Source organism: Eschrichtius robustus, chromosome 15 (genome assembly GCF_028021215.1).
Source record: "Eschrichtius robustus isolate mEscRob2 chromosome 15, mEscRob2.pri, whole genome shotgun sequence".
Taxonomy (NCBI): Eukaryota; Metazoa; Chordata; class Mammalia; order Artiodactyla; family Eschrichtiidae; genus Eschrichtius; species Eschrichtius robustus.
The window spans coordinates 51,765,001-51,780,738 of NC_090838.1; the positions used below are offsets into that span (position 1 = coordinate 51,765,001).

The 15,738-nt window shown below is 44.1% G+C and overlaps 1 protein-coding gene across 8 annotated transcripts in view; it reads right to left on the reverse strand.

Annotated features, from left to right (window-relative positions):
- The window catches only part of BCL11A (BCL11 transcription factor A), a 96,407-nt gene that overhangs the window by 79,978 nt on the left and 691 nt on the right, over positions 1-15,738 (reverse strand). For all 8 annotated transcript variants that reach the window (XM_068564260.1, XM_068564263.1, XM_068564257.1 and 5 more), the window contains exon 2: positions 8,985-9,314. In XM_068564260.1, coding sequence (XP_068420361.1) covers positions 8,985-9,314 — 330 coding nt within the window. The remainder of the gene's footprint in view (positions 1-8,984; positions 9,315-15,738) is intronic.

Consider the following 15,738-nt stretch of genomic DNA (forward strand, 5'->3'; position numbering starts at 1 on the left):
CCACAGGTCCGCAGTCCTGACCAATTCCATCTGACACTAATGTTACTCTACATGAGTAGAGTTCAATGAGGGTTGATATGGGATGTGACAGAGTAAATCAGAATTAGATTAAAAACAAAAGTTTAGAAACCGATGCTACACTGCAGAGCAAATGGGACTTGAAGGCCAAATTTCCCCTAACTGCCTTCAAGTCATTTTCCCTATTAGAGCGTTTGCCTGCCACCCCCCTTCTGGCAATGCCGCAGTCACATCAGAAAGTAGAGTGGAATGCATATAGGAAGGCTTGAGACGTTCCTCTTTAGATACAATACCTATATATTTAATATATAGCAATTAACTTCTGGTCAGGAGTCTGCAGGCAGCAAGCTGCCCCAAGCAGATAGTGGAGGAGGGGGCCCGGAGCTGGGACAAGCACAAAAGACAGGTCCAACAACAATGCCTGCTGTCAGCAGCTGAATTATTTTTATACAGGAATTTTTATCTCTATTGTACAAACAAGTACGTGTCTGTGCAGACTTGTTAAGCAATCCACTTGTATGTAGAATAAGATTTTTTTTTCTTTCTTGCTACCAGTCACACAGCTCTAAGATCAGAAGAAATACATAGTCTTTGAAGCTGCTCAAATGTTTTAGTTAAAAGGACAGCAGTTGTTTTCAAAGATCCAAGAGTATCTTTATCAGAATTAAATTTTTCCTTATTGATTTTTTCCCCTTAACATAACAAAAACATAACGTGAGAAGGTTACGATTTATTATTAAAATTTTTCTCAGCCTTTAAATCGTTCTTCAGTAGCCAGTGTTCACTTTTAAATGTAAAAGAATAATTTTTTTTAATCTTAGAATGGGATGGAGTAGGAGAGAGACACTCATGAAATTTAAAATTTAACATTGGTTAATGCATTGTTTTAACTATGAACTCAAAGACTTGGGAGAGGGGGCTAAAATGAGCAGTAAATGGCTCATTGTAAGCTGCCCCGAAATGTAAATAAATCACAAAATCATGGTATCCCCTGAGTCGGTAAAAGGAAATGCTTCAGATTTTTTTTTTTTTTTTTTGACCCAAAGAGAAACTCCATATTTAAAACCTAAAAAGCAGACGTGGCATGTAGTACCCTGTGCTCCAGCTAAGGTAAGAATCCAAGCTACACCTTATTTCCCTAAAAATTGACAGATGTGATTTTTTTTCTGCAGCTTTTTATGCATCATTACATATCAAGAAGATGAACTGATGAATATAAATGTAAATGCCCCGATGCTTAGCAAAAGGCTTCCCTGTGTTTTTTAGAAAGTTCCAAAATAAAATAGAAAGTGGAGAAAGGGGGGACACCACAGCACCTGTGTTCTTTTTGAAAGCACCTTTGCAGGTTTCACAATAATTCCATTCTTCATTTTAATGGTAGTTTTTAATCAGTGGACTCACCTCTATCTAAAACTAAAATCAAATTGTAGGTGTAATTGTTCATTGCCAGTGCTAGCAACAGCAAAGATACAAACAGAAACTCATTGTGAGTGACCACAGGTCCCCAGGTACCCCCTTCACCAACACGCCTGCTCCAGGTCCCCACTGGGAATTCCCTGGCAGGGCCGATTCAATTCTGAATAACAGGCTGCCAGCCCTATCTGGAAAAGGGTGTGCACGGCGTCTTCTCGCCTCTTTTAGAGGAAGTTTAAACTTAATCATCTCACCTTCAGTGGGTATAATTTGCTGTTTAGCACACCAAGAACTTGGTATTTTTATCTATCTAAAGAGAGCAAAAAGAAAAAAGGAGGGCAGAGTGGGAGCAAGCCGTGGCCTGGCCTAGCCCCTGTGCAGGGTGCTAGCTCAGAGCAGAAACCTGCGCAGGTAAGACTTCCAGCGGCATTGCATCAGATCCGATCACATCAGTCTCCAGGGCGAACCGAGAGGTGAAACGCTCCGGTGCCCTGTCTGCAAACTTCTCATTCGCCAGTTCTTGGCAGCTTATTTTTCCGAGTGTTTTGTTTCAGGAAACGTGTGTATTTTTCTTTGTATGTTTTGTGGATTTACCACAACTGGTTCTGACAGCTGTTGATACTCTTAAATGAACACATTATAAAAATCCTCTTTAAAACCTCAAGCAACAGTGGACTCAAAAATAATGGTAAAATATTTTAATGGAGTTCCAGTTGAGAGTTGGTTAAAAAAAAAAAAAGTACAAATGAAGGTACAGAAGTCCTTTAAGTCAGCGCTAGATTTAAACTGAATGTGTGTGTGTGTGTGTGTGTGTTTAATGGGGAAAGAGGGGTGTTGCAAATCACCACAAATATTTACACTGTACTCCCTTTGTTCAAATCACATACTTTTAACAGGAAAACCTGGAACTGTGGCTATTTAAAATTTTAAATATTCAAATGCCTGTAATTAACCATATGAAACAAATTATGTCACATTTCTCCATACCAGAACATGCAAAAAAATTCGGGTGGGGGACTGGGAGGTGGCAGAGTCGGGGAGACAACTCCAAGAGGAGGAAAGGATGATGTTTTCATTTTGCTATAGATCAAAGGAGAACAAGAATGGAAACTGTGGCATATCCAGCATTTTTACATCGCTGTCTTTCACACCGGGCTATCTAAGTTTACACAATTCCCCAGACTAGCTGCATACTAAGCTGGCTGTGTACAGCTTTATTATGGTGCGCTGGTGGAAGAAGCATTAATATTCCAGCTCCGCATCTGACAGGGCATTTACATGCGCCCATCTGAGCGGCACCTGAGAGATCTTCCAAGGTGCAGTAGCTGTGCGCCTATTGTAAAGGCAAATGAAGCTCACCTATTCCCTGCTGGGGTCAGAAGTGACCTCACCACCCCACATGCCGCAAATCCTTCCCTTGCCGACCTAACTCAATGCCATCGCAGAATGACGAATGAGCTCAGAAATAGACCCTAAGTTACTAACCCTGCTAAGAACAGCAAAAGCCTTTGCTGAAATGTTTTAAAAATGCATAGGGAGTGCAGCTGGCCAGTAAAAAGCAGAGACACAAATTCCAGTGAACCCAATATGGAATACGTTACATTCTAAAACTGATTAGAAATACAGTCTGATGTTTACTGGCTTCAAATTGAGTTTGGCATCAAGCATACTAGCTTTAATAATGCTGGCATTTTTTTTTATTATTATTTTAAATCTGCCTTTGGTCTTTAGGAGCACATATGGAGAGCTCAAGCATTCTGATTCGTCAGGTTACATTTCCTAGAAATTAAGTTTGTGACAGAAAATGAGTCTACTAGCAATAATATGGTCCGTGCTCAAATTAATTAGGTCATTGTTGTAAAAACTACATGGCAAATTTCAAAGGTAAATTTACTGATATTGGCCAGAGCTCTAACCCCTGGAAGTAAAGGGGAGAAGCAGTTTAAGGATGCTTATTTACCTGGGTAGGAGGACAGAACAGAGGAGGGAGGGATACGATGCCAATTTTCTACTCGTATTACAAATAAAAATACTAGTCATTATCCATCAAATTATATAGTCTGAATATATTTTATGAACTTTATTAATATCCTCCAAATTGACACATAAAATTAAAACCTGTTCGATTTGAGATAGTGTTAAAAATGGGCCCTAAGTTTAAATCTTTTTTTTTTAATCCTTGTAATAACAACACTGCTGACATAACCATGACCTAAATGAAATCTGAACAAGCAGAAAGGTACTAAAGATCCTTGGTGATTAAATCTCTTGCTAAAAAAGTGGCAAGGTGCCAGGCTGGGTCCAGTTTGATGCTAAGTGACTTTTATTGCACAAAGCTGGTACTACTGTATGTAAAAACAGACTTGGGCTTCGGGTAAATTTTGTCAAATGATTTCTTTGTGCAATAAGGGTGTGAACAGAGCAACCAGAGTAGATTAAATTAACATCAAGTGACGCAATCTCGGTGCATCTCCCTAGCTGTGCTACTTCAGTTAAATTTCATATTTTCCCCCCAAACGAAAGCCGAACTTTCTTTCTTTTTTTCACTGACTAGTGTACAAGGCCACCATTCACCTATTCTCCTTTTTGAAATACTTTCACTAAGAAATCACAAAATTCTGAAAAATGCTTCCCTAGGATTTGCACGTTTGTTATATACTTCAATTTAGTCCCCCCCCCCCCACATTAGCCAAACTGCACTAAGGCTGCAGTGTGACAATAATGATTATCCAGGATTCTAAAATGTGCCATTAATATGCATCCAATTCACCTCTTCCCTGAGCTTAAAGTTTGCTGTCCTGACGCTGCCTGCACGTGTCTATACTCACTTGCATTTTCCAGCCCATGGGCAGCTCCACAATTAAATGCCACATTCACCAGGAGAAAGGTGTGCAAAACAGAATTCAGATCCTTTAAAAGTAAAAGGCACAACTTGCAATACAACGAGGGTGATTTGAGAAATTACAGCACTGTTTTTTAAGCTTTCATAGAATAAACACAGAGAATGGGAGGGAAACTTCCCCCCTCTGCTCCTGTTCTTGAAGTGAATACATATTTGTGTTTCCAATAGAAGGCCATTTTTACATTAACTGTCTGTAACAGCAGGAGACAGAAAAACTAACACAATCTCCACATCACACACAGGATGATCTTCATATCATGTGGCCCTATTCTCAAAACTATTTATAAAAGACAACTAGGAAAATGCACAATGCATCTTTTCTGTGTCACGGAAGGGGTAACGTCGGAAGAACTTTGGGATCTTTGGGATCTTCCACATTGTAGATTTTTTTTTCTTTTTGGCTTGCCGAAGTAAATTTAGCAGCCATGCGGGCCACTGTGTTTAATTAAGCTTTCAAAAGTCCTCTGACAATGCCAACAATTGTAAGACACTTCTGCGGCTCAATCATGCAATCGCTGTGACAGTTCTATTTACAATTTGTCTTAGAAAGAGTTTCTCTCACATTGTACTTTGACAAAACATCCAAGCTGCCAGTTCACAACCTTTCTCTGTCTTATTTACAAATACATCTTGTATATAGGACTCCCAGTCTCATGAACATGAGCCTTTGGGTAATGGTCCCACAAACACAGGCTCCCAATGAAAATCCTAGGTATTTATTAGGAAACAATATTCTTTAGTCTCTGGATGTGAAGGTTAAATAAAATGTTCACCAGTAAACTGGGGTTTTGTTTGTTTGTTTGTTTTAGCTGCCATGCTAAAAATTCACTTCAGAAGTCAGTGGTTTTTATTCAGAATCACACAAATAAAGAGAAATGAAAAATAAGAGGTTATAATAGGATACTATAATTTATAGTCTCATTTACAATTATACCATAAAGTACATCTTCCAGTTCAGTCTGAGATAAGAAAGAATTCAAATGGGTACAAAAAGAAAAGGCAAGTTGAGTTTCTAAATTCTGAAAAGCATGAGTATGTTATACTTGATTTACCTTTAAGTAACATGCTTATATATTTCTGGATTGAATTAGTATTTCTCCTCTCACAGAGCTTCTGTCTTACATTTTATCATCTGGGTATGAGGTGTATTGTCTAGGCAAATAATTTTTAAATGCCCTGATATCACTGTCTATGTTCATGATTTTAAGGAGAAAAAACGTTATATATCAATAGCAAGAGACTTCACTACACTTTACAGGACTAATCATATTTTCTCCCATTCTCTCAAAAAGCTAACTTTATGACAGCCCAACCCTAATTTAAAGATTTCTATGTGCAATAGCCAAAACCTCAAAGCTGACACTGTGGGATAATATTTTTTGGCCTTTTCTATAAGTGAACAGCAGCTCCACAGTCACTAATCTTCAATGAATATTTCCCCCTCATAAAATATGAGTCTAGAAAACAAAACAAAACCCTAATTAAAAGCCCTGACTACCAGTCAAAGGCTGCTGATATCTGATGGTGGATATTTGACACATAACATTGATGAACTGGGCCCTGCACAATACAACGTGCCCATTTCCAGTTAAATTAGTACTACACTTCAGTGGTCTCAGTGGATCACAGTCACACAATATTTTGAATAAAATGAAAAAAAAAAAACCTGATCAACATATACGTGTGTATTCAACAAAGTAAAAATCATCCTTTCTAAAAAATACTCGGCTTTGAGAGGCCTATGTACAGCCAAAACCCACACCATCTTACTGAAGTTTTAAAGAACACTCAATCTCCTATGTGAAAGCCCCAAATTCTAAGCTTTATTTATCTCAGGAAGAAGATCTGTCACTGTCTGATTCCAGCTTCCTGCCTATAAAACGGCACAGAGCACACAGTAAGCTCACATCCAACTTACATCACTTTAATAAGGCCTTTCCTACACAGCGCATTTAAATAACTACCTTTTACATGGTTGCCAAACATATTCTTCTAGAGATTCATCAATATATCTCTTTCCTAATACAGAGCATTGCTTCTCCTTTCTTTTTGTGACACAATTCAAATATCTACTGAATGATTACTCTTATTGTTTCCTTCCTCACCGTAAAAAGAAAAGCAGACTTGGAGTTGTGAAGACGTGCTCTAGAGAAATGGGCTGGGAATACACAGCCGTCTTCCAGAACTTCGCTTCAGAGGCACCTAAGGGCCAGGGCATCTTAATTTATGTGCGATGGCAGAATGTTAATTTCACCATAGGAAACTCTTAATTCATTACCGTGAATTATGAAAAGTCGTGACTCTAGTTACTGACATCTCGCTTTGCGACGTGACCACGCTATTTATGTTCAGCCAGTTCCAGGGTGGGAACAGGTGATTAAACACAATGAAAGGAATCAAGACTTTGTAATTATTCGTGAATGAAAGGTTTACCTCACCTGGGTCGCAGCACTGGTGCACCCACTGAATATCTTAGATAGCTTAGGTAGCTCTTCATCTCAGTGTAATTACTCAGCATTAGTCCTATAAAACATATTTTAAATGTGCTTTTTGGGGGGCTTCTTTGAGCTCTCTTACTGCACTAGTCCTTAAAAAAAAAAGAACCTTTATGACAACCAGAGAGTTAAGGAAAATATCTCTTCTTCTTCCCTACGTAGATTTACAACTGTGACAGTGAAAAGCCTTCACTATAGAGCCTTCCCCCCAGCTTTTAGATTTCTCCTCTAAGTACAGAGGCACAGAATTTTCAAGCTGGTTAATCTGAGACTGAATAACCTATTTGGGACCTCAGTAAGAAGTGTGGTTTTAATTCTTGCTTGACAGACACTGTGTTTTGTCTTTTAAACGAGCAGCTCGATATGTAAATACGATGTTACATCACGCAAGTGTTACTCCATATTTGGTGATTTAGAAAGGCTTTGGATCTCCTAAGACGACAAATCCCCTTCCGCTTGCTCTTGCTTCATTAATCATGCCTTACACTTCTGTTCATTTTCCTTCCAGTCACAAGACAGCACATGGAAATGGTCATTGCCATATCCTGCTGGGGGGCAGGGAGGGGTGGATAAAATCCTAACCTGCATGTCATATAAGCTACATGTGGTGGATTCGAGAAAAATATTTTGTGAATGCAGCTTCCCTGGCAGCAGATTTCTCATTTCACTAAAGAAAAAGTATCTGAGTGCTGTTGCAGGCAGCATTAAAAAAAAAAGAAAAAGATAAAATGCCACGTTTGATTTTAATGATCAAATTCCAGAGGGGGGGGGGAATGAGAAATAATATGACATTTAATCCCCTCTGGACTACTGACCCACTACAGTTCAACTCTGCGGTCAAACTAGGTTGAAGGGACAAGTTCCAATGGATCAATTGATTCTATGCACTACCCTTCCTAAAACTGAACAAACCCTCTGCCTTTTGGGGGCAGCAGCAGGGGAAATACAGGGGAGTGACCAACCGACAGGCATGCCGGTTTTGTTACCACAGAATCTGCATTCACTTCATCTTGTACATTAAATCACCGTTGTTTCATTTTTAAAAATGTTTTAAGGGTCACTATATAGTGTTGTTGTTTACCACTTAGAGTAGGGATTTAAGTCCCTCTGTTAGCCATTAATTCCTTTTCCCTTGAGCTGTTGAGAAACCCACACCCCTAGCTACCTTTCTGCTAAAATTAACCAAAGGAAGCAGAGCTGTTCAATGTGTGTATATATTTTTCCAAGAGAATTTTTACATTATGTTATAGCAGAAACAGTGGAAGTCTGGACTGGACATTTGTAAGGGTGACATGTGGTTGTGTAAACCACAAACAAAATCAAGATACATCTGTCAAAACCACATCAGAGACAAGAGAGAGCACAGAGAAGCATTTATCATTTAGCTGAGGAGGCAGGCTGCAGGGAACAGCCGTTCCTGTCAAACCAACCTTTTGAAATTTCCAACATGCCCTTAAACTTTTCGAGTAAGCATGTCTGTGCGCTTCAGCAACTGCCCTCTCTACTCTGGCCTGGCCAGTCGAAAATGGCATCTTAAAGTCAAGGTCACGGTGTCATCCCACCACGGGGCTGTGTTTAATTACAGCCCCATACAGGCTGACAGCCAATATGGATCCAAGGCTAGCCCTGAAACTCAGTTAACTCTTTCCAGCCCCTCCAAAATGCCCTTCCAGCCCACCCAACTTCCTGGAAGCATTGAGAACAAACTGCACCCCTAGGGAGGTCTGATCAGGTATTCTGACTCAAACAGGTCACTGGCCGAACTACAAATGCCTATACAGCCACTTTGCCTCTGACTTGTCACCAAGGCTGGAAATGGACCTTGGAAACCAGGCTAGGTGTAGTAAGGTTCAACACTTAAAAATGAGAAGGGGAGAGAAAAGGAAAGAAATTCAGAATCAGCAGATCCAGAGAGAGGGTATCAGGTGTGTGTAACCTATTCTGCCTACATCTGACTCGGTGAAGTGGAAAATATTTATTTTTGTGTGTTCTGGACATAAGCAATAGGAATGATTATTTTAACATTACAGGGCTGTCATGGACAGTCACATGGAGAAATACAGAAAGCACTTCACCACTCCTTAGTGCTTGGCTACAGCGCCTCTGAAAATGAAAAGAAAACATGCAAACAGCTTTTCTCCTTGCTTCTCATTTACCTGCTATGTGTTCCTGTTTGGGGCAAATTCCTCTAGATGACGTTGATAAACAATCGTCATCCTCTGGCGTGACCTGGATGCCAACCTCCACGGGATTGGATGCTTTTTTCATCTCGATTGGTGAAGGGGAAGGTGGCTTATCCACAGCTTTTTCTAAGCAGAGGCTGCCATTGCATTGTTTCCGTTTGTGCTCGATAAAAATAAGAATGTCCCCCAATGGGAAGTTCATCTGGCACTGCCCACACGTGAGGAGGTCATGGTCCCCTTCTGGAGCTCCCAAAGGGCCGTGGTCTGGTTCATCATCTGTAAGAATGGCTTCAAGAGGTTCGGCTGTGGTTGAAGAAACAAAAGCACAATTATTAGAGTGCCAGAAAGGAGAGAATACGGGGAAATACATTCTCAACCCCATCCCATCCCAGCACATTATGTAAAGGGTTTCTAGCCTCCTCCATTTAATGCACAGAAAAATGTGAGCATCTAAAATGTACACGGATGTGGAAACTGTCAACAAGAAAGCAAATTTATCAATGAGGCAAATCATCATATATTTAAAGAAAACTGCCTGACTTGCATACTTCCAGAGAAAACACACATACATATACACACACAAACACACACACACTCACACACCCCAAATGTGTCTGGTTTGTAAGTTTAGAAAGAATGTGACTGTTAAATAAATAGTTAATGCAGAAACATAAAGTAAGCTTAAATAATAACTACCCCCCAAAAAACTGGTAAAAACATGGACTGAAACCAAATTTGTTTCTTTTTCGTATAGAGTTAAGTTGTCTATTGTGCCCAAGAATAAAAGGAGAGGTGAATAAACACACACACACACACCCTTTGTGTGTGAACATATATACTCTAAATATACAGAGACATGGCTTCATAAATTAGAAAGCTACTACATCACACAGCAAATGTGCCACATTTACACTGCCGTAATAAGAAAAAGACTGCATTCACCTGTGAAACAGATCTAAATAATAATCATAACGCAGCATAATTCACACTGCCAAAAACCTTTCTGATCTCACTCTCAGCAGTGCCACAAAATCAAAGAAATACCAAATTCACTGGCAATTCTTCTCAGGCACATTAGCTAAATGGGATACTTTCGAGTACTTAAGAAAATAAGCCAATTAGTCATTTTTTCATTCTGAAGAAAGGAATGTCTAAAATATTCTAAACATGTTTGCAGTTGGTGGCCCCCATCACGTAAAAATCAGAATGGTCAAGCAAACGCCACATTTCAGATCAAGGCTGAGAAGTCCTTTCTTTAGACTTGAAATACTTTGCCTAATGTTGTCAAAGTTGTCTAATTTTCTGAATGAGCTCCAGAACGCTTCATTACGGGACTATTTCTGCACACATAATCACCAGCGGATGGTATAACAAGGTAGATATGTCTTTCATTCCTGTTTCCTTTTTTTTTTTTAACCGTGCACCAAAATACTCCAGCATCTATTCGAACAGCTTCTATCATTTTTTAAACTTCCAAAGGCGAAAAGAGAGTTGGTAAGTCTCTGCTCCTGAAACCTTATGCTTACTCTATCACACACACACAAAATTACAAAATATGAAACATATCCAGGATGCTGCCAGTTAATAAAACTGAAGCAGAAAATGTACAAGTCTTAAACAGTTAATCAGTCTGACCTTCTTTAGCAAGCTGCCAATTTCACATTTAATGAACTTAAAGCCACAGAGAATCAAAAAATAGATTTTAATTTGAGTGTAGAATATTGGAACAGATTTTGATAAAGTGCAAAAATCCAGTGAACTCAGGTTAAATTTATTTCAACCCTATCCAGACTGAATATTGAGGGGGAAGATCTGGAGTAACTCCCAGATGTGCTGGGTGAAATAATATTGAGAGAGCCCTGCCTAGCTGCACCTGTGCTCAAGTAGGACATGTCATAATTTCTAGCCTCTGGTACTCCTCCTAATTTAACATAAGGTCACCACAGGAATATGAAGGTTATATTCCTACTAATAAAGACAGCAAAGTAAGCACTTATATTTCTTTGCCCAACATACTGACCAAAAGATAAATACACATGCATACTTTTCAAATAAAAGGACACAAACAGAAACCTTTTGCATTGTGCTTCTATGTCATTTTTCTCCTATTTGCTTTCATTGTGACCAAGTGAGGAACTGAATAAGGAAGTCATTCTCCAAGATCCCTCCTATGTGAATTAAGAATTTTAAGTACACATTAACAAATGTGGCTTTTGTTGTTGTTGTTCAGCATTAACTACAAGTTCTGAGGTTTACAGATTGAAGAAAGACTCAGGAAAAATACTTCATTTTATTAAAGTTAGTAGTACATAGAACCTTTGCATAAAAACATGTTTTTAAACTCCACCGTTAAGATTTGTTTTTTATTCCCAAGCCCTGACACATTTCTGAAAATGGAAATATTATTTGGGAGCAAAAGGAGATATTCCCCTAGTTATCAAACAGTTAAAGGTAATGTGGTACAAAACAGACTTGGTTAAAGTCTTCTAAATGTAGTGACTGAACTGATTTACAATCAAAACCAGGAAATGAAGTGGTAATTCAGAGGTTGCTGATTACACCTCCACATTTCACCTAATTAATTTTATAGGAGGCAAAGTTCTTGAAAATAACAAGATGATCAAATGTACAGATATAAAACCTATAACCTCAACATTTTCTATGCTCTTAACACAAATTATTGCTAATTAACAAGAATTATATCCTAATGTATGAAATACGGTTAACATCAGGCTCCCTGCTAAACATTTGGCTAGTGGTGTTCAGAGAAATACCAAAATGTGTTATCATTGCTACTATATTATTAAAAATCAGACGAAGTGGGGCACAAAGAAAATATGAAAATACAATTCTCTGGCTGTAGTCTACTGATTTGCATTGACATCTTTTCTCAGTGGCAATCAACATTTCCTTTCTGGGCTCTGATAATTTCTCTGTATTTTAATGCAAATTCCCCTTTCCCTAAAAACATTCCTAACCTCAGCCATTTTACCCCCTCCCTCAATTCAATTCCATCCTCCTTCACTCCCACAAAACCACCGTTTCTAAGCTCCGGCCTAAGCTCTGGCTACAAAGCGGGGAGTCCAGGATTGAAGTGGAAAGGAGTGGGCAAATAATCATAATAATTAGCCGCGAATTCTCTACAAGGGGAAAAAGAAATTGAAAATAAAATGCTTCTGCGTTCAAACAGCAAGACTGACTGAAACGTCTCAATGCCCCAGCGGCTGACTGAGATCTCCTTCCTCTCTCTGCAGTTGCAAAGGAATAAATTTTTTTAAAAAAAGCCTTAGAAGAAATGTAGGGAAGGAGGAAGGAGGTAGCGAAACGAGGGCTGCTGGGGAGGGGGAGGGGGAGGGGGAAAGAGAGCTCTGCCTTCAAGTTTGCTTTCCAAGTCCTTCCCTTTGATTGTCTTAACAGGGTAAGGAAGCAAACCGAGGCTGAAATGCAGAGAGAAAAAGCAAAGAAACAAAAGCGAAGGCAGGGGCGACAGGCCGGGGGCAGGGGGCCCGGCGGGGGTGGGCAGTGCGGAAAGTGAAGTTGGGCGCCGGGACTCTGAGGCACAAAGCGAGCAGCGTGCTGGCCGCAGGCTCCGGCCGCGCTCGCTGCGAACACGTGCAGCGGCTGCCGCGGGGCCGTAGGGCCGGGAACCGGGGGCGGGAGGCGGCGGGCAGCCTGGGGACCCGACTGCTGCCTCCACGGCGGTCCTTCCTGGCCGCGGGGTGACGACGGTTCCCCAGGACCACCAGTTGGAGAAGTGGGAAGTGAGGCTTGGAAAACTCGGCAGGTTAACCTGGTGCTGTCCCGGTAACAAGGCACACACCAAAAGCGCGGGTCCTGAAATTCATTCTGTGTCCAGAGGCTCACACTTTTTACTTTGAGGGATCTCTGCAAATGCGTTTCTCCCGCAATTCCCGGCACCGGTGTGCGCAGCGCGGCGGCGGCGGCTGCGGTTATTCATTATTAATGACGGCGCTTGCCCGCATCATTATGATGATAACTATTACTATTGTTGTGATTTCGGGCTTCAAGGCGAGAGCTGCAGGAGGCGGAGGAGCCGGGGGGTGGGGGGGGTCGGGCTGCAGAGCAGCCCTGCAAGCCCGCTGGGGCCGCCTCGGTCCGTGCTTTGCATGGGGGTGAGGGGGTGGAAGAAGAGAACCTGGAGACTAAGTGCAAACTTGCCGGATCCCGCCCTTTGGCCTTGCCCCGAAGCCGGAGAGCGCGCACTCCCCTTTCCTCCCTACCAAAAATGCCCGCCCGAAAGAGAACGAAAATTGCACCCCGCTCCACTCCCGGAGCCCGGGGGTGTCGGCCGCGCGCTTCTCTGCAGCCCTGGCAAGAAGCATTTTTAAAGTCAAAATGAAGAACAAAGACATAAGGGGTGATGGGAGGGAGGGGGGAGAAAGGGAATTCTGCCTAACCGTCCGTTTCCCCCACCCCCACCCTCGCAAAGCTCTTCCCTCCCGGCCGAGAAATGCAGAGCGGGGGTGGGGGAGGCTCTGGTACAGGTTCAAGTTCGCTGAGCTTTCTTGATCTTGTTCTGCCTCCTAGCGACCGAACGGCTCAGTCAGCCCAAGAAGCGGAGGATGGGGGCGGGGAGGGGAAGGGGGTCTTGAAGACCGGAATGGCTCCCGCTCCCCCCTGCGCACCCAGAAAATTAGAAAGGAGCGACCACCGCACGCCCTTCAAACTGGTTCCTCAACGCAAAGCCCGCCCTGAGACACGGCGAGAGGGGGATAACCCACCCAGCCTGGAATATCTCCGGATGGGCCCAGGGTGGTTGGGGGACGGGGGAGCAGCCCGGACTGCACGCCTCAGTCCGTCCTTTGAGCCCCCAGTGCATCCTTCCGAAGAAGGGCCCAGCTTTCCCGAGTGCTGCGAACACTGCCCTTCCTTCCCGCCGGTACCTGGCCGGGCTGTAACTTCACACCGCCGCGCGCCGCGTCTGCTCCGCATCCGGCGCGGCCGGGGGAGTGGGGGGCGGGGGAGAGCGGCGAGGGAGGGATGCGCGGGGGTGGGGAGAGGGAGGGCCCCGCAACGTGCCCGGGCGGGGGAGCTTTCGAAGTGTGTGACAAGTTCCAGGGCCCACTGAAAAATTCAATTCCCTATGCGCACCCCCCCCCAAACACACACACCCCTTTAAAAAATACAGAACTGGGTATAGGGTGGTCCTTTAAAATTGCAGCAAAAATTAAAATAAGGGTCATGAATGAGGAGGGGGAAGAAGGTGGGCCCTCTCATTCCTTTCTTTCCCTTGCAGCCAAACTTTCCTAAGTGCCCACCGCCTGCCTTTCCAGGCGCATTCTGTTAGCCAGGAGACAGCAACCCACTTACCCACCCACCCCCACCCCCAATATAGACTCACAAGGGCCCCCTGACCGACACAGGCCCGTGGTAGAGGACAAGAACTCAAGGGAGGGGTGCGTGGAGTCCCAGGGTCGAACACTCCCCAAAAGCATACTCGAACATACTACTCCCGTACCACCTACCACCCACCCCCACCTGGCTTGGCCGCGCTCAGGAGCTGGGGGCTGGTGGCCTGTCCCGGTGGGAGGGGGGCAGGGAAAGCACGTGGTGACCTCTCCGCCGCCCCGAGCTGGGGGCTAGAGGCGTCGGGGGTAGGGGGCGGACAGAACTCGCTTCTACGGCTGCTCTGCAAAATAAAAATGCTTTGCAAAGCCGAGTTTCTCTCCAGCCGATTTCACAGTAGGGTTGGCAGGGAGGAGGTCTGGGCATAATGCTGGGGGGCCGGAGAGGACCCTCGACCCGGCTGGCGCTGAGTCGCTGCACGGCCTGCCGCTGTGCCAGCGGCCGGGCGGCGGGCGCCGGGTGGGCGATCCCGGGCGGGGCGGGGGCGCGGCGAGGCCCGGCGAGGCCCCGGCGAGGCCCGGCCGCAGCCGCCGCCCGCTCCCGGGCTGCCGCGCCGCGCTCGGTCCTCTGTCTGTTTGTTGGCAGGAGGCTCCCGCACACGCGGTGCTTGTAAACATTCAGACACGAGATTTTTCCCAATCAAAATCCACTTCCACTTTTTTTGAAAATCTTCCAAAAAATAGTAAGAGGAGGGAGTTCCTCGCTCCCTCTCTGTGCCGCCGGCGCTCTAAGTTTGCAACTAAAGAGGTTTTGGTGAAGGGGATAATTGTATTTTATCCCTTCTACTAGAGATTGTGAGATTTTTGCGGGGAGGGGGGCGATGGGGGAGTCAAAGAGGAGAGCGTGGCAGAAAACGGCCGGCGGAGCGTTAGGCTTCTGTTTTGGGGCAAGAAATTTTGCCCTGTTTTATTTAATTTAATTTTATTTTATTTTATTTTTCACGTTTTCTCGCCGCCCCTGAGGTTCGGCCGGGAGGGGCGGGCAGCGGCAGCCCGGGCGGCGGCGGCCAGAGCGCCCTCCCTCCCTCTCCCGCTCGCCCCCGTCCCTTGCTCCTGCCCTTCGGCGGCGGCTGCGGCGGCGGCGGCGGCGGCGCGGGAGGGCAAGCGCGAGGAGCCGGCACAAAAGGCAGCGGGACAAACACCCACCTCGGGCCGGAACAAAAGGCGGCAGCGCCGGCCGCTGCTCCCGTCCTTCCCGGTTGCCCAAGCTCTCCCTGCCGCCGCGGCCCCTCTCCAGACTCGGGAGACTCCAGAGCGCCGGGGGCCCCCTCCCACAATCCCACTTTCTCACTATTGTGGAGATGACTACTTTCCTCCCGGTGCACACTTGACCGTGAGCGCGCTGATGTCCGAGGGCCAGT